This window comes from Platalea leucorodia, assembly GCF_965183815.1.
Source record: "Platalea leucorodia genome assembly, chromosome: 7".
NCBI lineage: Eukaryota > Metazoa > Chordata > Aves > Pelecaniformes > Threskiornithidae > Platalea > Platalea leucorodia.
Window position 1 is genome coordinate 57022039 of NC_138829.1, and position 26973 is coordinate 57049011.

At 48.4% G+C, this 26973-nt stretch overlaps 1 protein-coding gene across 1 annotated transcript; it reads right to left on the reverse strand.

Annotated features, from left to right (window-relative positions):
• Window positions 1-23470, reverse strand: TMEM86A (transmembrane protein 86A). The gene is made up of 3 exons (XM_082316869.1): window positions 23418-23470; window positions 4819-5083; window positions 1-592 (listed from the first exon to the last, which is right to left on the reverse strand). The coding sequence occupies exons 1-3, from the start codon at window positions 23436-23438 to the stop codon at window positions 165-167; spliced, it is 714 nt and encodes a 237-aa protein (XP_082172995.1). The 5' UTR covers window positions 23439-23470; the 3' UTR covers window positions 1-164.
• Between the last annotated feature and the right edge of the window lie 3503 nt (window positions 23471-26973).

Below are 26973 nucleotides of genomic sequence, written 5' to 3' on the forward strand. Positions count from 1 at the left end.
ATTCAGAGAAAGCCATTGAAAAAAAAGCCCCAAAGGTAACGCTTCAAAGAAGCAAAATCAACATCACCAATGTGCCTAGAGAAATGGAGATCTCTCTCAGGGGTGAATGCAGCTACAGCACCTGAGATATAACCCACATTGTTCACAGACTATTGGCACTCCACCTAGCTCCTCTTTCTGAAGTCCTCTTCATCTCTGCTCTCTACAGCTGATAGTGCAATAAGCATTTGGGCTGCATAGTAAGTAGCCATGATGATGAAGCGCGAGTAGGGCACAGGAAAGCAGAACTTGTTAAGTGCAATGGTCAGATCCGACACCATGAACAGCATCGCGCCGATGCAGGCCGAGAGCTTGGTCCATGTCCAGAGGTCGTTGCAGAGCTGCATGCCAGCGACTGCTCGCCAGCCCATGAAGCCAATCAAGGCGATGTAGACAGCTACCAGGTAGGTGAATGGGCCTGAGAGGTAGGAGTACAGGAAGGCATAACAGGAACTGGAAACAAGGCCCATCAACAAGCCGGCTTTGAGGTCCAAAGGCTTCATGCCGAAGGCTGAAGAGTACAGGATGTGTGTGATGGCGAACATCAGCAGACCTGGAAAGAGGCATTGACATAGCAAGGGTGACCTTTCATCAGTGACTGGCAGTTGGTAGCAGAAGAAAACATGTGGCTATACTGGGTTTTAAATATACCCCAACAAGCACAGGCTTAGGTCTACTTGCAGTGTTACAACCCTTAACATATGGGAACCATACTGACCACTTGGGACCATTTTAATATAAAAATCCATGCATAGGAGATCAGCCTTAGCACCAAGCTCCCACCCTAAGAAAAAGCCCCAGCACATCTACAGCTGCAGCCAAGTACTACTCTGTGCGATGCAAGCCTTTTTGCTGAGAGGCCAGGTGAGCTAAGCTGCTGTAGAAGAACAAAGCTTGTTTTTCAGGTGGTTCCTCCTCCCCTGCTTTGGATGGAAGGGTGGGGGCAAGGCAGACCAAAGATCGTCCCCTCTAACTATCCAAAGTGTTTTGCTCATAGGTCACGTGTGGAACAGGAAGGCTGGTATCAGAGCAGTGTAGGAACAAAACATGAAAAAAGATACCGATCCCTCCGAACCCAGACAAAAAGCCTGACTGTATTTAGCCAGAAACCCAAAGGCACTCAGGCACTAAATCTGGCTATTACTCCATCTCTGCCCGTAACTAGGAGAAACCTAAGCTGGAAAGAGGCAGCTGGCATATTTCAGGAACTGCACCAATGTGATCTGCCAAAAATTTTATGGCTATTTGCAAGATTCAGATGAACCTTAGCTGGAATCAATCAGTGAAAATAAAATGCCGGCTTCCCTTTGAAGTGCAACACCCCTGAAAAATGCCAGATGTGGGTGTTGGAAGGTACTGCCCATGTTATTCACTTGCCACTAATCCATTTGACAAAAAAAAGTCACAATGTGTTGGTACAGCTGCTGACTACTAGTTGTCGTGCCAATTATAGATAATGGTCCTGGTCCTCTGGTTCCCAGACCCACACACGGTGCAGCTGCAGGCTGTCCCACTTTATCCTGGCAGGGTTATTAGAGTAGCTGGAAGTTTTCATGCAGCAATAAAGCATGAAATAGAGAAAAGGATCTGGGAAGCTGAGTCCTCCAGCAGGAGACTTGTTTACATTTAAAGCATGATGCTGTGGTGTAAAGGTCAATCACTAAAACCTGCTGCTGGCGGACATTTCTTCATCCTAACACTCTCGTGTTGAGGCAGCTCAAAGAAGGGGAAGTGTCTCCCTGCCTTTGAGAAGGACCAGACAGGACATCCACTGAAAGCTCAGCCATGGTGGGATGAGAGAGGAACCCGCAGGAGGGAGGGGTGTGGCAGGGATCTGGTCTGCGAGTGAGGCTGGAGAAAATGGACAGTATGAAGGGTAAGGAAGAGAAGTGCAAAGAAGGGAAATGAGAAGTTGATGTTTCACAGAGCTATTACACATCATGGGCACAGCACTGAGGAAACCAAGGAGGGATTTAGGACAAGAGCTGTTATGGTGCAGGAAAAGTTAGAGCCCTGGGGGCAGTAAAGAGAAGAAGGTTACTTTGCGCTAGCAGTGAGGAGTGGTTTTGCCTTCAATGGTATTATATGGAGAGTTCTGGGATGGGAAACTGAAGAATATGTTCTCCTTCATGCAGGCAGCTGGCAACGAGGAGGAGGAGGAGAGGAGGACAGGATGTGACAGCCAAGCAGAAGCCCAGAAAGGCAGGAGGAGTTTTGTGATATGTGATAAGGCCGGTCACAAACAAGAGAGTCACCTCCCAGGTTTGCTCATTCAACACCCATAAATCAAGCCAGGAACTGGGGAAACCTGTGACGGCTGCACAGGGAGGGGGGTGCATTTCTCTCGCATTTCTCAGCCTTTGGCTTGGCCCTCCCAACCACATCAGGCAGATCAGCCCTTCTCCTCTCTGTTCGCTTCCGTTCCCCTCCCTGCCCCTGGAGTTTCCCCTCAGGCTGGCAAGAAGTCCTTTTTGTTAGTCCCTGTCTTCTTCACCAAATGCATAAATTGTTTCTAAGTGCCTCCTATCAAAGGAGGTGGATGTTAACACTGTAAAGTATATCTTCCACATGCAGTAAGATACTAGTCAGAAAATAGCATGTTATTAGTGGACTGAAACAGCAAAAATGAAAAAAAGTCCAGTGTGCCAGGAGTAGGTTCCCAGGCTCTCACTTCCCTATAAAGTAATGAACAAATGTCCTTTTATAAACTCATTGTCTCAAAAGCTATTCAAATCAGCCCAGTTCCCAACCCTTTTTTTTCCAGCCTGAAAGCCATAGAAATTGAACAGAAAGTACATTTTTATCTAGTATTTCCTCTTATTCTCCTGAAATTTCAAATTCCCACAAACGATGATGTCAAAAGGTTGAATATTGTCAGTTGTCAACAAGAGCAGCCTGCTGAGTTTTAAATAGGAGAAAATAGGTTTTGCAGGAGAGGTAAAGGATGAAGTGGGGTGGTGTGCTTTATCTGCTAACAGCTGAAATGCAAATGTGAACACTTCACTACAGAAGATGGTAGCTCAGATTAGCATGGACTGAGGCAGGCAGGAGATGGCCAGGATGAAGGCTGAGATTTTCAAAATGCTCCAAAAGAGCCCTTCTTCTTAAGAAGAAAAATGTGTCTAAACCCACAAAGCAACACTTCTTAGTTGTGAGACTAGGGTCGAAAATCCAACTTATTTGCAGATTAAAACACATTAGCCAGATACTGAATGGCCTTGACTGGCTGACCTTCCTCTAGCGCTAAATTGGAGAGGCAACTCAGAGATATCCCAGCCACGTGGGAATGGAGAAGCTCAGAACAGTCCATGTACAAAAACAACGGTCATGGTGAGAATCAGGGCTTGAATGTCTTCCAAGCCACAGCTCAAGGAGCAACTCCAGGAGGCAAAAATGAAGCGCAAGCAGTCGGGCTGAGGCGACCTGCACTGAGCTGGGTACCCTTGCTAGGAGGAGGCCTGCTGGTGGGAGCACCAACACTGAGCACCGAGGGGATGGCACGCCAAGAGAAGGCGGGAGCTCCTCAGCAACGTGCCCAAGGTTCAGCCAGATAGGTCCAATCCTCAGGGCCTAATCTAAACCCCACCAAAATCAGTATAAATTTTTACATGAACTTTTAATGAGACTGGGATAAGCCCTTGGGAAGCAGGATTAAAACCAGATTCAGAGCATTTGGCCTTTCATATCTGGCATTTCACACACTTCCCTCTCATAAGGAAAGAGCTTGTGGGAATCCCAGAATAAAACTAAATACTGACCTCATGAGAGGGGGAAAAATAAGCCTTTGACTTTCAGAGCTGACAACAGCACAAGTCAGAAAAGTTCCCTCGTCTCATCACATTTTCCAGTGGGACAGTCACAGGAGGCAGTTAATGGTGGGTGTTATGTGAGATCCCTGTGCTGGTTAAATTAACTTCAGAAACCCCACCGGTCAGTTTAGTGAAGGACTCAACTGCTGCTGATTTCTTGTGACAGTCCAAGGCCAGGGGAAGTGTTCCTGCAGGCAGGTTCAATGTGGCTTTAAATGATTAATATCTAAATCATTATGTTCTAGTCTGCAAACTAGCAAAATAAAACAAGCTTGTTTTGCTCTGAGAGATGTGGATCTTTCTGTAGAGAAGACAGGCCATTGTGGTAAGGTTTGTCCTTGATTCCCCATCATTTACAAGCCTTGCAAAACAGACATGTCTTGTACAGCAGGCTGCATGATTCATACTGATGAACCTGCAAGTAGGACAAGATTTCTGAGGCTTTGGTTTATAGCATCCACTTAAACACCTGCCCCAGGTTACAGGCTTGTCTATCAAAACATAAGGGTCCTCTCCACCTGTTCTCCACTGAGGACCTTTGCACCATGTGTCCTATTTCTGATCCTTGTAGCCAAGGGCTGACAGATCTCCCTGCAGAGAGACAGGAGGTAGATACTTCCTGTAGCTTCATGGGAGCTGCCAAGTGCCATGAGCATTTCCTTCTCTTCCCCAGGGATTCTGTCCATGCCACCTTCCCAGCTCCAGCCAGCTGAGATGCTGTGAGCACATGCCACGGAACCAGACCTGCCCCAATTACCTCTGACCTCAAGAGAAGCTCAAGAGAAAGACTCATCCATGGTGTGACTCCTCTAACCATGATGGATTTTAGTCAAGGGATGAGTGCTTCCCACTGCCTGGGGCTTAAGCTGTACATGAATAAACAAAACACGTGGCCCAGCAACTCATTACTAAATAAAGAGGGTAACAGCTGGACACTGTGGCATCCCTTTAGGACTGACACCGCACTCACCATGAATGAAGTAGCCCTGCTCCTGCCAGATGAGAAAGGCGTCTCCCACTGCCGAGAATATGAGTCCCGCTAGGATGCGGCTGGCACTCCGGTGTGACACTAAGAAGTTAATTCCATGAGCCAGAAGGAAAACCCACAAGCAGAATATGGGCAGACATTTGATGAGGGCACTGAACCAGGAGGGGCTTGAAGTTGGCAGCCAGAGGACAAAATAGACGCAAGTGGCTTTAAAGAAGGGCACCAGTTTGGGGCCTTCACTCTTCACCTAAAAGAAACAGACATTAAAAAAAAGAGAAATTAATAGGATCATCAGAAGCATCAGTGGAATAAACTGCGTAACAGAACTGTCTCCTTCCTTTTGAAAGCTGTTCTTTCATGTATACTGTCAGTTAGCAGCATTTCTACCAAGAGAAAGGCTGCTTGAACTTGACCATGATCCTCAGCGTAGACCTTTGTGACCCTCTCTGCTAAAAACACTTCTTGGCTGGCAGGATGGGGTTTGGGTGGTGGAGATGGAGGAAATTTTAGATACCTTTTCTCTTTATTTGTTCTACTGAAAACATTTAGGCCATGAGTCAAATTCCTCTGGTGGTCCTTGCCACCTATCTTGCGTTTAGGCTAACCCCTTTTATACACCTCCTTTCCTGGAGCTGTGAAAATACTGCACTCCCCAGGAATATCCCAGCAGCAAACAAGCCAATAAAAGTGCAAATCTTCCCTCCCATTTTGGCGAATCCTTTTGCTTAGCTAGTTGCAGATCACCCTGAGGATACAACCTCTCTTCTAACCCATTCTCTGTCTTGCCTTGTAGCCTCATGCCTGGAGCTTGCTGTTGGCATCACCACATGACTTCAAAACCCATCACATCAGCCTCCCAGGTGTGGATGTCACTTCCTCAGCTGACTAATATATACAGCAGTCATGTGTTGCTTTGTTCTAGCATTACACTAGTAATATACTGCCCATATTGCAGGATACATTTTGAGTCAGGGCTCTGTTGTGTAAATCCAGTCACAAAAATGCAGCATGAGCACGGGGCCACTCATAACAAAGCCACAGCAGAGGCAGGGTGCATAGCTACACACTCCACAAGCTGGGTCTGCTCTTACCATACACTTAGCTGAGACCACTCTGGACAGTGATAAGACACACACTGTGTTCACGTGCCCTCCTGTGATATTTCTGCATTTTAGTGCAGGTGGGGAAAACCCTGCATGAGAAACAAAGCTGTGATTTTATTTGCTCCTGGAGTGCAGCTGAGGGCCAAAACAAGGAGCAAAGGAAGAGACTGTGATTGCCTCATGTGCCCACACTGTTGATGAGCTATATCCTGGGGTCTTTTAGGAGGCCTGTTTCCTCCTGCAGCTAAGGCAGTGCAACCTCCAGAGCTCCCCTGCAAGCAGGGGTTCATCCTCAATCTTCTAATCTCTTTGGTCAAGCAAGATTTAGTTGCTTAGTATCACGACGACTTCCCACTCATGGCCAAAGCACTCAGAGGCTTCATGCATTGGAGGAGGACATGGGGGAAAATTTAGAGGCATCAGAGCTGGGTTCACATTGAAAAGTCCATCAAAATCTGAACATCCGTGTGTGACGCTCTGGGGTTGCTTATCTCATGGAAGGAGCCCATGCTCCAAAAACATGCAAAAGAAAGATTGGTCTTTTTTTGCAAATCACTTGGCCCTATTTCTGCTTCCTGCATCATGGGACATTGCCATGACATAAAATCAGTGTCCATCTTCCTTTGATGCAATGTGTCTTGGTGCAGATACCTAGAATGGCTGAAGGCTGCACAGCAAATATCTCTGTGCTTACAGTGCTCATTTAATAAAGCCTAAACACATCAAAATTCAGAAGCTTTTATAGACAGAAGCAAAGGGAATCGGGTGAAGCTGGAAGACAGAGGCGGAGGCAGTGGAGGGCATCTTCACATGCAGTATCTAAAAAGAGAATGCAATCTCTGAAGCAGCAAGACCATAAATAAAGGGCATCCCAAGAAGACAGTGTTTTCAAAATTGTTCTCACATCTGATGGAAAGTTCCCCGGCATATCAGCAGTTTCTTAGCAGTAAGGTATTTCATTATTCCTGTATACATTATTCATAGGCTATTGCCAACACAATTTTTGAACACTCCATTAAACAACCAGGCTACACAATTCACTACAAAAGGACATCAGCAAGCCGTTAACTTTCTTGTATTACATGGGGAGCCCATCATGAGTCCTCTACTTACGTTGTCTAAATTAATCACTGTTTACCACCTCTTGTCTACATTCCTTGGGAGAATTCTGGCAGCAAATAACAAATGAACTTGAAATAAAAGTCATAAAAGCCCACGTAGTCTCACAGCACTGGAGGTGCCTGGGAACTATCAAGTATCGTGTGGGGAAGAGTGGAGCCAAGCTTCCTCCTTCAGACCTAGGACCTTCCCCTTCTGAAGTGACACATCAGGCTCAGACTATCCCCAACCACCTCCAAAACCGGTGCCTGGTTCCAGCTCTGCCTCCTCCCCTTCTGTGACTCTTTTTTTATTAAAAATGTAGTTGATCACATTCATCCTCTCACAGTTGCAGGCAACGGATGCCAGCGCTTCTGGCAGTGTTTCCTCCTCTCCCCCACCAGTTGTGGAGGATCCCCACCATGCCGTAACAAACCCGAGATCTTCAGCACAGAAAGCTAACCACCTCCAGAGCTACAAAGTGCAAAAGAATTTGCAGCATCAGCAGCGCTCCAGGTCCCTGTAACAGTCTCGGCTAAGGTAGGTAGTTTTGTACCTCTGAAGGCAAAAGTTTATGCTAAAAGATACAGTTCAAATTCAGCTTTGTTTGCAACACATCACAGAGGCACTGTTAGAAGCATACAGGAGAGTATTTGGGTTAATAAACACAGGAATTTTCATTTAATACCCCATATTAAAAGAAAAACACCTGCTAAAAGCAGTTACCATTACAATCACAGCTTGCCCTCCCCTGTGGGTATGCATGATGAGATAGGTTTTAATTACACTTGTCATTTTCCCCAGGAACCTTGCCTTACTGAATATAAGATATGCACTTGTGCAGAAAGATTATGTTTGCTTGGTAAACTTAAAATTACCATTTCTTACTATTTGAATGTGAATTTCCCAAGCCCAGCCAGCATTCTTTTTAAATAATGGTTTGTATTATTTCCATCCTAATAACAATTAAGGAATTTTTCAGGCATAAGGGGTCAGATTCCAGTCTCATTTACTCACCCGTAACCCTGGAATTTACAGTGTTACAGAGTCCTTGTATAAGAATAACCTCACATATCTAGAAGGGCTACAGGCTTCTCATCATTAACGCTTTATTCCTTTACACTTTTTCTACAAGTATACTTCAAATGAGTTATTCTCAAACATGCCCTTGCCAGTTACTGAATGCTGCAGCTCAGTGGAGCCCCTGTGCTGGCTCCAACCAAAATGGGTGCTCCATGAGGGATACCACTTGCTGAGACAGAGGTACCTACGCAGCTGAGGGCTGGGCAGCACATCCTGCTGGGATGGTATGACACTGGAAATACTTGGGAGAAGTCTCCCAAGAAAACCTGAGGCAACCAGAGGGTGAGGCTGGGTGCCTGCCCTCTGTTTGGACACATGGTTGAGCCTTGTGAAGAGGTGATGGGGCCACTTGCCACCTGGAGGACAAGTCAAGGCTGGTATTGGGAAACCATGTACCAACATGGGTGGAGGCTGTGGCTTGAGGAGAGCCAAGCACATAACCCATGATTAGACTTGCCTGTACCTCAGGGAAGGGAACATTATTTCTTGGCTGCATGGATAAATTGCATCAAACCACCCATCTCCTTTGCACCTGTGTCTCAGAGACAGAATGTGACACGGGGCTGTGCCATGGTGTTGGAAAAGGAAACACTTGATGCAGGTGACAAGGTCCTTTTTGCTAATGCATGTGATTGATTGTCATGGCTTTAAGCTGGGTTTTGCCATTTTGTTACAAATTCAATTGCATTTTTCTTCCCACTTTTCTTCTTCCACTGCTAATTTACTCTGGGCTGCAATGCAGTACAGAAAATACCTTGAACACAATGACAAAGCAGTATTTTAAAGTTTTGAATTTCTAAACTGAGCATAATTCAGGGCATTTTTCTCAACTGCTACGACTACTAAGTTAGTTAGAGTCTTTAAAAATTAGTTTAAATTGCTGTAAAGCCACTATCTCTGTATATGTGGAATTACAGTGAAAGTATCATTTATTAAATTATCTGTATCCAACCAAATCCAATGAAACCCTCCAAGACTGAGGCAGACTAGGAGAAAGTTGTGTCCCGGCTCCCACCAAGAGATTTTGGACCAGATGATCTCCAGAGGTCCCTTCCAACCTCAACCATTTTGTGATTCTGTGGTCTTCAAACAAAACATGGTATTGGCACATGCAGCTCTCTGGAGGCTCAGGGCTTGGATATCCACCTCCCTGCTAGGGATTCATAGGTTTACAGTATCCCTTCTTGTTTTGTCTGTTCTCATTCTGCTCCAGTTGTTTGAAATATTGCTCATTTCCTTGTTGCTGTTGTTCAACAGTGATAGATGACGCTATCACACAAGTATTCCAACCATGCGGTGATTTGGTGTTGGTGTAAGGCATCCTGAGAGATTAGGCTAGCCAATGAAGAAACATAGTTACAGGAGAAGTGGCAGACCTCAGGAAGTAACTCTGGGTAATAAGCACTGACTAAAAGTTCCCAATGTGCAAAATACAAGATGTAGCACACAAAGATGACCAAAAGCTTCATACAACAGCTCCTAAGGTATATCAGCAAATTAGTTATTGGTGACTCGCCAAGAGCCCAGGGGTCCCTGCCGGATGATCTCTTTTTGCACCTCTCCACTATGCAGCACTAGGAGATGCTCATGATTCAGATGTGTTTAAACCAATATTCACTATGGGGTATGACCTGGGGAACATCTACACTGCTCCTCAGCAGCACAGACAACCTGTTCTGAGTGCTGCAGGCACATAACCCAGCCAGAAAATTTACAGCTAGCTCCTGCACCCCAGAATAAGCTGCATCCACAGACGAATGGCTACATTTGTAAGCCAGTGCCATGATTTTCTTTAACATTTTGGAGCCAGTTGTCTGTACATCACAAGTGGGATGAAGAAAATCCAGCTGCTACATGGAAGGAGACATGTTGCTCCTGAGGTATAGAAGAACGTCAGAAGCTTGTTGCTTTGAAATGCCAAGTCAGACAAAGTTCACTGTTCCTAAGCCTCGCACTGGTCCCGGGAAACAATGTAGAGTATCAAATAATGCTCTTCTCTCCACAAGTCCCCTAAACAAGCCTGCACAGAAAATGAGTATACAGCCCCTTCCAGACACCAGCTCTGTGCCAACCTGCTGTGGGGATATGGCTCACGCCCATTGGGCTGTAAAATGCTGCTTTCCAGGAAAAGTTTTTTAAAAATAATACCCCAGCTATTCCACTGAGCAACACTTCAGCACGACTGTGTGCACTGGCCAAAAAAAGCTGGGCTGTTGTCCTCCAACCATCCCTCCCAGCGACCTTGGCTGGCCAAGTACCATTTTGTCTATCCACGACTAAGCTGTTTCTCCTGGCTTCTGGCATCCTGCCTTGGTTCTGCCCTACTGTGACAATAGCTCTTACCCCCAGTTGTGCACCAATAAATATTTATGTGGCTTTGTTGCCATGTATTATACTGCTACTGCAAGCCCATGAATTCTCATTCCCCAAACTACGTGGCTCTTTGCAAAGCACTGACGATCCTCTGTGCAGTCTGAGTCATAGAGGGAGAGCTGCTGCAGCCTGGGGATGGACCACCGTGAGGACAAAGTATATATATGTGCCACAGGCTCTCATGTACGGAGCAGTGGGGAACAAACACAATTCCCCATCAGGCTGAGCCTACAAAAAACCCATCTTCATGCTTAACCAGAATGAGTAGACCATAAGGAGAAGCCTGTGTGTGCACAGATCCTAGCCAGAGGCAGCCGATTTTCCCCTGAATTCAACAACCCATCAGTTTTTGCTGAACGAAGGAGGAACGCAGCAGTACTGGGCAATTCCTGGCCACGAACCTCCATGAGCTGACTGCAAAGCCGCCATCCTCCTGGGCTTGCTTGCACATTCCCACTTTTGCTCAGATGGTGCAACATCAAGCCTTCTGAATGTGTACACGCTGAAACTGATATAAAAGAGGGAATTTTTTGGCAGGGGGGCAGATGTGTGTGTAATACGGAGGATTCAGCTGTTCGGTACATACAATGAGATGTAAAGGGGCCAGCCAGCTGGCGCTTTTCACTCCACAGGGTTGCTGAAATATTAGGGCTGACTCGGACAGCTCTAACTGGTACACTCTGGTGAGTGTAGGTGAGTGCAAAGCACTTCACCTCCAATTCTGCTCTCCTGCAGGAGCAAACATGGTTCTGGGGGAGAACCAACTGCCTTTTGTCAAGGACGGCACTATCATCTCGTACATGCCCCAAGTTGTTCCTGAATAAAATTCTGAGAAAAAGTGCTTGTTTATGAAGGGTGGTGAAGAGTTACTGAACCAGCCAATCAACCTGCCTGAAATACTGTGTTGGTGCAACATACCTGTGCAAACAAGGAATTAATAAGAGAGTTTGTGTTGGAGGTGCCACAGGCCAGGCATCCAAGGCAGATGGCTCCTGAACAGGTTCCGCGTGCTGCAGGAAATTCAGGGTGATAGATAAACCCTCCTCTCATCAAGTGGAGACAAGACCATAAAGGCTTCATCTAAAATGGACTTGTAAAATAGCTAATAAATCACCCAGGCGAAGATGATTGATACCTGATTTGCCTTTGGGAGAATGTGTATGCTGATAATCCTCTATCATCTCCATCATGCTTATGCCATGCAATGAGTTTTGCCAGGCCTTGTGGTGCTTTATGGCAGCTACTGGCACTCCCCAGCACAACTCAGGGCTTCCATTTCTCCAACAAGAGTAATACGTGAAACTCGTCTCGTGCTCGGCTGTCCAGCCAGACCTGTTTGCAACTGGTCAAAAAATCATGGGTTTGTCTGACAGGAGAGCCTCCATCGTTCAGCACAAGCCAGAAGTAATAGGGCTCGGCCTGAACGTTTCCCACCTGCAAAAGAACTATCCTCCCCGCTCAGCCGCATATGGCAGGAGCAGTGGGTCCAAGGCAGCTATTCCACCCCCAGGGTCTCTTCAACTCCTCCTGCAAACTAGGGCTGTGTTTCTGGATTCTCTCATCCCTCCCCCTACCCCAGCAGCCTGGGTACTTTCTTCCTCCCCACGGCTCAATGACATTACCCCCCAGTTAAGCAAAGCAAGCTCCAGCCGCACTTCCCAGCTTTGCTCCACAATGGACTGACACAGAGTTGAGAGCTAGAAATACTTAACTTCTTTTTCTTAAGACCAAGCTATGGCTATCTGCCAGAAAAATACAATTAAAAATTTGGCACAGGCCTTCTCAGTCCTTGGGTGGTGAACTCAGATATATTGCTGCACAAGTTCTTGGCATCAGAAAAGTCGCCCTTTGGTGAAGGCACAGGGGAGCCAGCAGTGGGTGAGGATTAATCAAACTGGCATCTAAAAATGGCCCCTGTGCAGGTCTGGGCTGCTCCACACACAGCTGCATGCAGAAACGAGAACCGCAACAAAAAGTTTCATTTCCAAGCCAAAATCCTGCCCGATTTACAGTCACATCAACATTCAACCTAATCTGTGGATTAACCATGGGGGGGTGAAAATCCATCAGCACTGAGGTTAAAATCTTCCAGATGAGCGCCTTCCCCCCAGATGCAGAAAGAAGGGAGGAAATTTGGAGCGGCAGTTCCCCGCAGCCTCCTGGCAGCAGGGCAACGTTGGCCTGCACCAGCCTCTCCCAGGGGAAACCACAGCTCGAGTCCCTGCAGTGCGGCAGCACGCCTGGGCACAGGGGGGCACAGCATGGCCACCCAGCTGAACAGCAGCAGGCGAGCGTCGAGAACGGGACATTTTGTACTGAGCCAGCTGGGGAGCACGTGAGCAAGGCTCATCGTGTCGCGGGAGTGCCAGCAATGGGAGATTGCAGGCACGGCTGTTGCAAAGGTCTCTGTCCTGATATTTGCTCTCTGAGTGCAATTTCTCTACCACAGACTGCTGCCTGTCCCTAGCCGTAGACACTGCTCAAGAGAAGTCTGTGCTATCCAATGCTTTACATTAGCCATGCTGTGATCTGCCACCAAACCCCCTATCATCTGTTGTATGGGAGTAAATTTCTGAAGGGGATTGTCTGGGATAGGTTTTAGGAGAAAACTGCACTGAACACACAATGTATGAAGGATACTTAAATAAATGGCTCAGGAAGGTAAAAGAGAGAAACATCAGACAAGCTTTGTGGCCTTCTCCAGAGGACAACAAAATAGCTACAACCGTGAATCCTTGTGCAGTGGTCAGGGAGGGAGACGAGCAAGAACAGGCAGAGGTGGCAGGCAGCCTTCACTTCTGCCCCTTCCCAGGTTAAGGCAGGAGGAGCCAAACTGCCACTGACACAGGAACAGCAAAGCCCGTGTTAGCAAAGCTGCAATACGAATACAAGAGCAGTCCTGTCTTGTCTTCAGTTGCTTAATGAAGAAATTAAAAAATGCTGGGTGCTGAGCAGTCACACTGACTGTGCTCATGGGGCTGCTGACAAGGCCAGTTTGGCTCAGCAGCCAATGTGACCTGGGAGCTCTTGGACATTGCAGCTCTCTGCTGCTATACCCACAAGTTAAAAAAAAATGCATCTGCAAACACCTGGGATGTAAAATAGTGTGGAAAAAAGTCACAAATAGGAAACTGGTGTCTGGCCTTCAAAAGAGTCCTTGCAGAAGGCCTTAGAAATGTGAGGGAACAGTCCCGTAACAGCCTAAAGTAGAGGCAGGTGGTTCTGGAGCCAAGGAAATAATCCCCACCGCATCAGGGCACTGCCTGTGCCACGTGTTGCATTGAAGCCCACTCCTGCTTCTTGCCTTTTAAACTATGACATTGCCCAAAGCTGTCTTGAGACACTGGACCACAGTGTTCCCTCCAGCAATTAAGGACGTTACACATCCATAAGGGTATCTCCTGCACTGAATAGTAGAAGAAATCGTGTTAGCTTGGCTAACTGTGGTCAACAGGCTATGCAACAGTGTCTCTGGGACCTTCCTCCACTATGCAGGGGATACCAGTAGTACTGCTATCCGGCCAGGCAAAGTGAGATATCGCTACACCAGCCAATACCTTACAAAGTCACTGGGGTATCTACCCTTGGCTTTCTGGGACTGCAAGGAAGCCTTCAAGATGGCGAAGCCTTTCTTTAGCAGATGTTAACTCAAAAATCAAATTACAGACAAACACATTTCACCCTGAACTGCAGACTCCGCTTGGATGTATGTGTTTTTACTAGGGCTTGTTTTTGTTGGGTTGGTTTTGCTTTTTTCCATTACCAAGCATCATCTGTCCTGTCTACCAGACTGGCACAGGACCACAAGCAGGGCTATTTCAAAAACCTTTTCTTAACCTGCAGTAGTAATGATTGACTCCACATCTATAGAAATCCTATAGCTGTCAGCCGTTTTGGAGATTGCCTTCTGAGTACAGTCGGCAATGTACCATTGCCAATGACCAACAATGTTAAACCAGTCAAGAATTCAAATGTCTCTGCAAGGCTGTAGGAGCTGTCACAGACTAATGCTTTCAGGGTAGTCCACTGGCTCTCAGAAATGAAAGCAAAAAATAGCATTTGCCTGCCAGCATCTTATCTCAGAGCAAAGATTGCTTTTCCCTCCTGGGGAAGCAGATATTCCAGATCTTCCTTTTTGTGTTGCAGAAAGCAAGCCTCTCCGAACATTTCCTTTGCTGTAACACTCACAAAAGAACCCCTTGCAGACATTTAAAAACCTGAACCACAATGGGTCTGTCTGTTCATTTTGCTCATCACAGCTGCAGTGCTGCCACCGCAAGGGCACGCACCCTTCCTCAGTGAGGGAGGTCAGGTGGGGCTGCGTCCCCTAGTGCTGCCCAGGACCTCAGGGGGATGCTGTGAAGCCACAGGGAACTTCAGGAGCCAGCCAGCCAGCACCCTGAAATGCGCAGTCGGTGGCTGTCCCAGGCAGTTCCTCTCAGGATGGGAAGGGGCAGTTATTTGGCTTGTCACTAAAGTCCAGATAAAAAATTTCTACTGCTTATGGAAGAGTCTCCGCAACTCATCCTGGGGATGGTTTCCAGGCTATGAGCACACGTTCTCAGGAGAGTTGTCATTATTTATGTCACACTCTTCTGTGAAAGAGAATGCACATTTCTGTTACTGAGGAAAAAGTAGCGTTAGGTTTTATGTTGCTCTAAGCATTACCCTGGGGGGGCTGGGTAAGCCCAACGTGCTGGCTGTGGGGCACGAGGCCACAGCAGAAAGCAGCACCCCCTTGCAAGGCTCGTTGCTGCAAACAAGTGCCACACACTGACATCTGCCCCACGAGCTGTGTGGCAAGACTGGGGCCTCCCTCCAGTCTCTCTGAGATGGGTGCAGACCCAAAATAAAATGCCCCAGGGAGAACTCAGTTCTTTCCTTGTCAGCACCAAGGGCAGGCTGAGCCTCTACGTAATAGCAGAGAGGGGTCTGCAGACAGAGTAATTTGTCCCCAGAGCTGAAATTCACCTTTTGCCTTCACTCTCCCATTTCCAGCCTTATTTGCACCCCACAACCCACCGCAACATTTATGTACTCGTTGGAGGGCCCCAGCCACCCCGTTGCTCAACCACAGCAGAGGGAGTGCATGGAAGACGGGGCGCTCGGGGGCAATGGCACTTGGCAAAGCTCTACCCTGCCACATGCTGCTTTGCTGGTAGGGATTGGTATTCAGGAGGAAAGGGAGGCTCTTCCATCCAAAAGCAACTTCTTCAGCAGAGAAGACCTCATTTTATCTACAGTCTATGGGGAATAATGCAGGTCTAAATGAAGAGCATTGCAGGCATTGGTGCTGTCACAGCCCCTTATGATAACAGCTGAAAAGCCATTAGTGTAGCAGAGAAGGCATGGCACATGCTGGGCACCCGAAACCACCTCCGGCACCTGAAAGGCACTTTTGCGGCTCACCTTTCTGGCTCACACACCAGATTTGCGCACACCTGGCAGGTGAGGTTTTTGCAAAAGCAACGGGAAGGCAGAGCTGAGAGAGGAGGGGGAGGCGGCTGCCAGTGGCTGGGAAAGCTGGCAGCTCTATGCAAGAGACTTTCGCTGTACAAATCCTCACAAGGGGCTGCAATAAGATCAGCAAAATCTGGCAAAAGCAAGCAGCGCTGTGCTGGGAAACCCAGGAGGGACAGCTCAGCTTGTCTTGTGCCTAATGGAAAGCTGAATGAAATGCTCTACCTACATATCATGTCCTCCAGGCTGAAAGCTTGTGAAATACTGTTGTTAAAGAAAATTAGAAGAGAAAATAGCAACATACTCCAATAAAGATGTGTATTTAAAGAGGTGCCACTCTGGTACCTTATAAAAAAGCAGCAGCCCTCTTCATGTTATCATGGGACCAATATGCTTTAAGAGATAGGAGGAGTTAAGGTCAAAGTATGACAGTGAAGTCACAGATTTTATTTCCAATATCTATTCTTGTGCCAAGATGTTGCAACCTGGGCAAGTCAGTATCAGACACAAATTACATGAAGATAAATTGGACTTTCCCAGCCAATCTCAACAGATGTAGGGTGGGCAGGTGCAAACACTAACCTGTGCAAACACTAACCATGCACTCCCAGGATTCACAGGAATATATAAAGGGTTTCACTTGCAAAACCCCTGCTGTAATCAGGCTGCATATACAAATGTGGACCACGCTCACAAATGAGCGTGCAGCTGCTTACCAGGCATGTTTTAGTTACTGTAGTGCTTACACAGCGTCAAGGCCTTTTCTGCTCCTCACCCCACCCCACCAGTGAGTAGGCTGGGGGTGCACAAGAAGTTGGGAGGGGACACAGCCGGGACAGCTGACCCCAACTGACCAAAGGGATATTCCATACCATATGATGTCATGCTCAGCATATAAAGCTGGGGGAAGAAGAAGGAAGGGGGGGATGTTCGGAGTTATGCCGTTTGTCTTCCCAAGTAACTGTTATGCATGATGGAGCCCTGCTTTCCTAGGGATGGCTGGACACCTGCCTGCCGATGGGAAGTAGTGAATGAATTCCTTGTTTGGCTTTGCTTGCGCGTGCGGCTTTTGCTTTACCTATTAAACTGTCTTTATTGCAACTCACAAGTTTTCACACTTTTACCCTTCTGATTCTCTCCCCTATCCCACTGGCAGGGAGTGAGCGAGCGGCTGTGTGGTGCTTAGTTGCTGGCTGGGGTTAAACCATGACAGGGTGCAAGTCCACAGATTCTTGGGACATGAGCCAACTTGAAACTTCACAAACGTCAATTAAGTGATAAACTTGTCATCACGCTCTTTTTACATCAGGGTTGCAGGGAAAAGCCATGCAACTTGCTTAATTTCTCTTGCAATAGAGCACAAGTCAGCACTGCTATCCAAGCACCCTGGCTCTGATTTATGCCGTAACAAAACCGAAAGGCTCTTAGCCGGCACAGGCCCAGTTCTGCTGAAGCCATGGGAGACAAAATGACTCATGTAAGGCTGAGGATCTGCCCTGTGTGTCTACTATGTGCTGAAAAATGTGCAGCTCGCTTAACTTCAAACTTACCCTCAATATCAAGCAATAATTCAACCAGAGGCTACTTGCCACTAGCAGAAATACACTGATTTTGATACATAATTGGAAATTTAATGCCTGATGCCAAGTGGCACCATATCTGTCTCTAAAGCTGGTGTCTGGTGAGGGGCAAAAAATGAGACCTTGCCATTCAAACTTGACAGAAGTCCCAAGGCCAATTCAGTAACATGGCTTGTCTCATCTCCCCTCAGTCTTGCAACGTACATGTTTTGCAGTAATCTATAGAAATTAGTTTTTGGGAGAAAGCATAGCCTGCTGGTAGAAACAAGGCTTTTCCATAAGCTCACAGTAAGGTGAGTCGAAACAGCCACCGTCCTCATTAACAGGCAGATTTGCAACACGAGAGTCAGCCTGCAACATTAAATTAACAGAAGAAGAGAGACAAGTTGCACTTACCCAGAGAGAAACTGCGCCCTGTGCAATTCTGGGTCAGAGTCTGCGGTGTGAGCCCCCGGGCTCTCTGCAGGTATCTGAAATCCCTCTCACCCCAGCCCACTTGAAATCTTCCAGGAAAGCTCTCGCCCAGCCCACCTACCACCTTTCAGCTCTGGTGGCACGTAATCTTCTCCTAGACACAGTTTTCTGCTCTGTGTCACCTGGATACTTGTTCATGTTCTCACGGAGACAGGCTGACACGCTTGTCATACAGAAACCTGCCATTAGCTTAAATGTTACTTAGATTATGGCAGTATAAGAAATCGATATAGGAAGGGCACAAGCGAACTAGAAGAAGCAATAACCATCACCTTCATTTTGGGCATGCTGCAGTAAGCAAAACCTACATCTCTATTGTAATTGCGTATCTATTGGGCGTTGCGCAACATGAAGGGCAGTGGGAAAATTAAGTGCTAATATAATAGCCACTCAGGCCTCCGGGAGAGAAGGGAGTTATACAACTAATAATCTTTTCGCTGTTCAAGAGTTTCCACATGCTAGTGAAGACAGGTTCCAGATGCCATCTTTTTCTAAGAGTCTAATTTCACTGCAGTTATTATTTTCTTAGTATTCTGCGGTTCTTTTTTTTTTTATTTCTACAGAGAAAGATAACTTTGGCTCTTCTGTCACACTCAGTGTATTTTGGATATAGATAGTTGAACAGGAAAAGAGAACGGAAGAAATGCATCTCTGTCCATTCAGAGGAATTATGTGTAAGTACAGGCTTCTGAACTGGACCCATAATCTTAATGCACAAAGCACACTTTGAACAACAGACGCGTGTGGCTCGAGTGATATACTTGAGTTAAGGAAGCCTCTAATCTACAGCACTGCCTGCAGCAGTGATTGGCACTAACTAACTGCTTAATGCAACCACACTGGGACTGGGAAGAGCATGAGAGCCCACACTTCTAGCCTCCAATCTCAGTTACCCATATCTAAGCCCACCCTCTCATAGCAAAAGCTACAGCAAAGAATGTCAATGTCATAGGAAGAATGTGCAAGCTCAGTCTGAAAAAATAAATCGTGGCACGTAATGCTATGCCTGGGCTCTAGCTGGCACAAATCAGCACAGCTTTTTGCTCAGAAGGACCAAAGCTTTTAGGCTTCTCCTAAAAGGTGTGACTGACATAAATGTTACTGAGATCCTGCTAAGCTTACCTAAGGTGATGATTCCCTCCCTTACTTCATTGAGCTCAGATGTTTAGAAATCCTTCCTAGAATTCATTTAAATTGGCTTGTTTTTTATACAAGTGCCATATTTCCATAACCATCTATGTGGTATATAAATGTGCACGTTTACAAGCCTCCTACACAGTAAAATACCATTTTATGATGTATTTAAGTAATGGGAAAAATTACCATGAAAGCAACAATGTTGGGTATAAACAAAGAGGACAAGTAAAATTAACCTCTCTACCGTAAGAGTTACTTCTGACTTAGATGGTTGCTAACACTTTATTCATTAATGCAGAAATAATACATCCTCTATTTAAGGATTTCAGCAAAGGCTGAAATAGTTCAAGGTGTGATCTGGCTTTCTTGTTTTCAACAGCAGTTTGAGGATCAGAGAGCACACTTTCTAATAATAAACCTTTAAAACTGTGCATAGACCTACTACTGCTACAATTGCCCATAGCACAGAGTCTCTAAGCAACGTGATTTACATCAGGTTTCTATATTCATCTGGATCAGTGTGGTTTTGCCCCTCCTCAGGAACTCAAATGATACCCACGCAATTCTCCAGCCCTGTTCAATATTTGTTACTCACGATTACCTTTCTAGATCATACCTTTCAGGTTTTTTTGCCCAGTTTTTGTAAGTGACCTTCATGCTCCCCCAAAGTGACATCCTGCATCTGCCCAGAGGGTCAACAAGGGCTATTCATCTCCTGCACGCTTGCAGCCCCTGCAATCAAGGTGCCTGCTGGGCAGAGAGGTCCTTAAGGCAAGGGCTATCTCCCACAAGCTCACACTAAAAACTGCTTAACCAATAGTGGGGAGGAAAAAAAAAAAAAAAAGGGGGGGGGGGGAACAAAAAAATCAGTAACAAGGCAGTCTCAGAAAGGCCTTTTATTAAGATGGGACCAGTGATGACTGAACAAGAAGGGAATTAAACCTCACATATCCATGAAGCAAATGCGCCATTTATTAATACTGCTTTCCAGCCGCAGGCTCCCAGCCCACACGGCTTTATGCAGAAAAAACAGCTCTTTAATCAGAATAGTATCAAGAAGAATAATTTTTAAGCAGGATGCTCCTGCTTGCCTAGCAGAGTAAGCAGTGAAAGCTTCCCTCCAAGGTGACTTCCAACCAGAGTGAGCATTGCTCACCAGCTGGAGCAGGACCGGCAGGCAAATGCATCTTCTCTGCCACAGCCCAGCGCCACGCAATTCTAGACTCTGGCATCAGCGGGACCTCAGAGCGCTATCCCAGCTGAGGACCTGGCACAATACATTAAAAGGTATTTTGGCCCTAGACTTGTTTATTTGTGGGCATGCTCCCCGCTCAGTACGTCCAAATTGTGCAGCACCAGAGACAACAGCTTGGCTAGCACTGCACAATGCCTCGGCATCTCCTTGTGCATGGGGCGGACATGCCAAACCCCCCGGGCCATGATGCACACCTGGCAGCCAGCGAACAAGCAGTCCTAGCCGCAATCTCGCCCTAGCTTCCTCTCCATGGTCCGTGCCTCCTCGCGTGGTTTCTTCCAGCTATCAGTTGTACAGCAGACCTGGAGCTCAGGGTTTCTGACTCTTGTTACAAAAACGTCCTAAAGAAGGAAAGAGGGGGAGACGCAGGAGACAAGGTTGTGTATGAGTAGTCAGGGCCATCTGCTGCAGTTATGTACAAATGCCATCGCTTTGAAAACAGGAAGCAAAATCATGTCACTCTCAGCTGTGCTCTTCTAGTGTCCTCCCCATTGAGGCTGATGCTGCAGTGTACTGGGAGAGAACATACACTGTAGATAAATCAATTCCTCTGGCTAATTTGATTATGCCTCAGGTGCTGCCCCCACAGAGAGCGTCCCCATCGCGTGTCATAGCAGAGATAGACGCGCTGGCTCCAAACACCTGGTCTATCTATGCAGCAAAAGGCAGTGCGGTACAGAGATAAGGCCTGGGCCCCAGAGGTAGCACCTAGCTGTGGCCAGACCGATTGCCCACTGCTGTTCCCTTCAGCAAGCGACTCGCTGGAGGGTACCCACAGCCACCCTGCTTCTCACCCCCTGCGCAGCTCCAGCTGGCAGCTGTGCAGGGGCCGCACCATGCTCCCGCACAGCGCACGCTGCTGCATGACACCGTTTCAGCCTGCCCTTGGCGGACCGCAGCACAGCCGATGCCGGAGCAGCACCGCACGCTCCTTTGGAGGAAGAGCAATGTGAAAACCCACCGAAAGTGATGTGCGAAGAACTGCTCCTTAACAGGGCAGAAGCTGGCAGCTCTTTTTTTATGAGCTCTTTGGAGGATCAGACGCCCTCCCCTCCCACCTCTACAGCCACGGTAAACAGCTGCAGCTCTGATCTCAGCTCCGGGTCTCATCGTCCCTCCAGCCTTCCGCAGCTTCACACCTGCATTAGTTGCCTTTCATGAAGCAAAGAGTGGGTATGTCAGCGATGAAGCCAGAGCAGGAACATGCATTGTAACACGTCAAAAGGGCAAGAGGAGAAAACCGATTTTTTTTTCTTGTTTCCATTTTCCCTCCCAAGTGACCTTCCTAAAGTGTAATTTCTGGTGTAGGTAAAGCCTTCCAGTCTGAGCTACGTACACCTTTCCCAACACATACTCATGCTTTAGTTATTTGCCTCCTCTCAAAGCTCAGTTGAAATATACTCTGCAAGACCACACTGATTCACTAGCCTTAAAAGCCAAGTACTGCCTCCTGTGGATTATGAAACAAATTCTGCCAGTTTTTCAGCCATTCCAGTATTGTCCCAGCGTAAGATTTTACTTCTGAGGTACACATATACAATTCACTGTAACCAAAAGCATTACTGAAGGATGAATTTAGCTTATGGCACAGAAGCACAGAGATACCAAACCTCTTTAGTTATTTTTGAAAAGCATTTTAAAAAAAAAAAAAAAAAAAAAAAGACTTTGGCACTACAATGGTATAATTTGCAAGCTACTTCCCTCTGTCTCTAAAGATAAAAATCACCCCCAGGCTGCTGATGAACTTACCAGGGACATGTTAATAGCTGGGGGAAAATTCATCTTAAGTATCAGACAATGCAAGCTACTGTGCAGAACTGGCAAAGCAATTTAAAAGTTTTGAACCCTGGCTTTGTGAGTTAAGAACAGGGAAGGGACGGGGTGTCTACCTGTGAGAGAGAATGCACTGGACTGGCCATTAACCAAAGCAGTTCAAAACAGGATGACAAGGGATCTGCAGGGAAGCAGGACACCAGCAATAGGTGTCGAGTGCTGCAGCGAAGCGCCAGGCAACTTTCCCACCAACAGTTAGCTGTTCTTACAGCACACGTTAGTCTGCTGGTGTAGTCAGACAAATCCCTCGCTTTCTAGAAACAGGAGCATGCAAAGCAGCGTGTCTAACAGCGCAGCCTCTCTGCTGTTCTGGCTGAAAGCATTTTGTCTTCTCTCAGCACTGAAACACCCCTCCTTCACCTGCAGGGCCAGGACCCGGTGTTGCGGGTCCAGCCTGGCGTGAGCCACGGTTACTTCAGCTACCAGCTTTGCTCCATCAATCCAGCTGTGCTGCTACACGCATCACCTACTGACAGGGCAGCGGCGAGGCGCTGCCTTATTGCTGGTTACGCGAATTAAGCATCATGACTCCCCCGTGAGACAGGCAGGTGACACCATCCCCGCTCCAGCCGTCAGAGGGTGGAAGTGCCAGACTGGCTCGTCGGGGGCGACGAGGTCTCGGTGGGAGGTCGCCCAGCCTACGGCAAGGTCTGCGCGACGCGGTGGCCGACACGAGCCTGAGCCCCCGCCGTCACCTGGGCGGCAGAGCCGCCTCCGGGCGGGAAGGCGGAGGCGCCCGCGAGGGCAGGAGGATGCTCCCGGGCGCTGCCAGCCCGCGGCCGCTGGAGCAGAGCCGCTCTGAGCAGGTGCGCCCCGTGCAACGCAGCGCGTTACAGAGGCTTTTAAAAACGTAACCGGGAGGAGAAGGAGGAGGAGGAGGAGGAGGAGGAGGGAGCCCCCGGGGCCGCACCGCTGGAGCAACGGCTGCCGGGGGAGCGAGGCAGGGGCGCACGCCGAGGGCCGGGGGAGCATCAGGCGCGCGGGGGGCGGGGTCTCCGCCAACGGTCGCCCGGCGCCCACGGTCACTGCCTCGCAGCCCGGGAGCGCAGCGGAGCGGAGCACCCACCCCGCTCGAGGACCGGGTAGGGGCACCGGCGATGGGGGGGCGGTGGTACCGCCCGGGGAGGGCGCCCGGGGCGGGCGGCGGGTCCCGCTCCCCCCGCCTGCCGCGCGGCCCGCACTCACCACCGTGACGGGGGACACCATGTCGGCGGCGGGGCACGTCCTGCTCCGGCTGCTGCCCGCTGCCCTGCCTGCCCCCCTGCCTGCCGGGGCGCTTTTTTAGGCAGCGGTGACGTCACCGCAGCGGGGGCCCCCGCGGCGAATGCGCTGCGGGGAGAGGGCGGGGAGAGGGCGGGGGGCGGCCCCGGCCCCGCCCCGGGGCGGGCGGCGCGGGCAGGCGCACCCCGGGCCCGCTGCCGGGCCGCGCGCCGTTCGCCCGGCCCCCGGCGGCCGCGTCAGCGGCGCCGTCCTGCTCCTGGCGCGGCGCCGGCCGGGCCCTGCGCCGCCTCCCCTCCCTCCCCGCCCCGCCCCGCCCCGGGGGCGGCCGCAGCGGGGACGCGGCCTGCGGGGTCCCGGGGCAGGCGGCGGGGTGCGCCCGGCCGCGCGGCCCCCGGTTGCAGCCCGTTGCCGGGCCGTGGGGGAGGCTCCCGCCCGACAGCGGGCTCCCCCGCGCCGGGGCAGGGCGCGTTGCCCTCTCCGCTGCAGCACCAGCGAGGGCCCGCTTCTCCGGCCGCTCGCTCTTGGCTGAGAAAAGCCTCGGCAAAACGGCCTCCCTGCCCGGCGAGGGCCGCCGCCGCCGGCCCTGCCCCCCGCCGGCGGGTGAACGCCCCGCAGGGCAGCGCCTCGGAGGCTCGAGGGCATCCCCGGGCCGGGCCGGGCCGGGCCGCGCCGCCTCCCCTGCCCCCGCGCCGCCCGGGGCTGCCGGTGCCGGCGGTGCCAGGCACGGAGCGAGGGGCAGCGCGCCCGTACCCTTCGCTCTAGCTCGGGTCCCTCCCGCCTCAGCGTCTCCTCCCGGCACCCGGGTCGCCTGCCCCTGCCCTCCTCCTCCCTTGCCTTCCTCTGGCTTCCTGCTCCCGCCCTTTCCTTTCACATCCCCGTTTCTGGCGCAGACCCCCCTGGCCTTCCGCCCTTTCTGCTCCACCGGGGGCTTCTCTCATTTCACAGCTGCCCTCTTAACGCTTTCCATCACCTCCACCTTAAGACCCGCAGGTGCTTGGCAGACCCTCTCCCTTCAGGGCTGCCCATGTTTTCCAGCCCTGTCCCTGCTCCCAGCAGCTGGTGATGGTCCCTGGGCCCCCCAGGAACGGGTCCCTCCCAGCTCACCTCCCCATTCCCATCCTCCTGCCAAGGTCATCCAGAGGCTGCAAAAATGTTAGTGTTGGCACAAAGACGGGGCGAGGAACGTGTAATGTGGGATACTAAAGAGTGGGATGCAGTAGCTCAGGCTTATTAAAGTGACCCTGGAGCTTCCTTCAATCTGTTTTCACTTGAGGATTAATATTTAAGGATGTAGGAAGGCGCTTTACATGTAATATGATCTTGCTCAAAAGTTTGACTTCATAACAAAACAAACAGGTACTTAAATAGTAGATGATTAAGTAATCTGCTATTTGCAGCCTGAGCAAAAGTCATGTTCAGTATTTATCACATCAAGGGAACATTTTCTTCTATAAAGTAAAAAAAAAATCTGTGCAATTCTTTTGCAGTCTTTGTGCAATAGATTGGTATCGTGTTTCTGAGGACGAAATGTTTATGAACAGCAGTCCCAAGATCCCACACAGGCAACCCGATTTATATCAACAGAGACCTGTAAACAGAGGGCAGCGTTTGGCCCGTCACTGTCCGATGGGACTGGGACGGACGCTGCAGCCTTTGCGTCATTTACCAATCTAAGAGGGATTTCTACCCGAAAAAAGAAACTGCAAATCTGCGCTATCAAATCAGAGAGGCATTGCAGTGAAATCTGTGGCAAGTAAACCTCAATCAGATCAAAGCAAACTGTGCTCTGTACAGCAAAGACCCGTGTGGCCACGGGCAGGGGATTGAGTGCTCTCCTTACAGTTTCAGTTAAAATAGTTCATAGGGCAGTAGCATTTTCATTAGGCAAGAAGAGAAGGATAAGCTTTCCCTTTTTTCAGGGAGCTAGGTGAACTAGAGAATGGGAAGAAATTTCACAGCTTTTCACAACGAAGGCTTTGCCCTGCTGAAATCAAGGGGGACGGTCCCTAGCGGAAGAAGCACAAGGAAACAGAGGTATTTAGATGTCAAAGGATGCAGTTAATTTCGTACCATACAGGATTTTCAGAAGGACCAATGGACTCTCAGAACTTGGGTTCCCAATTGCTTTTGAAAATCCTTCTGGGAGCTTGATTATGTCTTGGCATTTAAATACCTCAAAAAAAAAAATCTGCTCCTTGGTCCTTAGCCAGACTCTTCCATCTGCTTATCCTGGCCTTTATTTAAGTGACGAGCCAGGCAGTGCAACGGGTAGGGGCATGTTTGCATTCGGGTATTGTCTCTGCTGCTCCAAAAGTGGGAGATGATATTAGGATGGATGCAGCTTTGCATTCGTTCTTTTTTTCTGATGCAGTATGTCTTCACTGGTTAGCAGCTGAAGCTCCGCCTGGTCTCGCAAATGAGGTATTTCCCTGTGTCATTGATGCAGACATCCAAACTATGTTAACACTTGGGGGTGGGTTTTCATGCTATGTTATTAGCTGAGAGAAACCTATCAGAAGTGAAAGGGAAACTGTGCGTGTCCTGACCTCCCCATCTCAAACAGGCACTGGGAAACTCAATCTCATTAGTTTTGCTTGGGAGGGGGTTGGCCTTTTGTGATTTCCAGACAGTTCCTTCCACAAACCTTTTAAAAACAGAGATTCAGAAGTCCTAACAGCAAATACGGTATTTGCATGTAATAAAGAGATGGCTCCCATGACAAAGTTTTTACAACCTGAATATAAGGTGAAAATTTGTTGTTATTCTTTTTTATTTAATACTAGATTAATTTCGTGTGACTCACAAGATTATTCATGGGATGACATCCATTTTTCCACCATCAAAATAAGCGCTACACCAATAATAAGTAATTCCTTGTAAGTGAGGGACACCTTGGAGTATAAATTAGGAATTTGGATAGAACAATAATGTTTTACATTTCATTTTACATTTTATCTACATTACATTTTATCTACATATTATCTAAATAACAGAAATATCTTACATTTAATCTAAGTTAGGGGCACCTTGGAGTATAAATTAGGAATTTGCATAAAGCAGAAATATTTTACATTTTATCTAAATGCAAGCTCTGATAGAACAGGTCCTGGCACAAATCCATTTCCACTGTAGAAACACCAAGCAACAGGTGAAGCAACCAAAGGGAATAAAGGATCAATGGCTTCATAACACAGTCAGATCTGTCCTGGTCTGGGCATGCCACGCTTTTGGTGGGGTTTTTTGTGCTGGTGGTGTTGCAGTCTCCTGTCCTGACCAGTGCAGGCAAGAGAGATCTCACGTGGCTCATGACAACATTTTGTTCTATATCAACTGCAGGGATTTAACAAAAAATAGAAAATAGTTCTAATTTGGGGCGTGTGTGGTATTTTTAACTTGCTATCAGTAGGCAAACAGAGAGCCATAATTACATGAGCATAAATTTATGGGGGTTGGGAAGAGCAAAACAGAGCATTAAGTACTTCTGTGCATGTTTGTGCTTGAAAATGCTTTTGCTGGGGTG

Excerpts from the sequence above, each read along its gene's own strand:
- TMEM86A (XM_082316869.1), bottom strand. The coding sequence starts at position 23,438 with ATGGTGTCCCCCGTCACGGTG. Across the intron at positions 5,084-23,417 it reads TGGTGTCCCCCGTCACGGTG|GTGAAGAGTGAAGGCCCCAA; the intron begins GTGAGTGCGGGC and ends TGTTTCTTTTAG. Across the intron at positions 593-4,818 it reads GCAGGGCTACTTCATTCATG|GTCTGCTGATGTTCGCCATC; the intron begins GTGAGTGCGGTG and ends GCCTCTTTCCAG.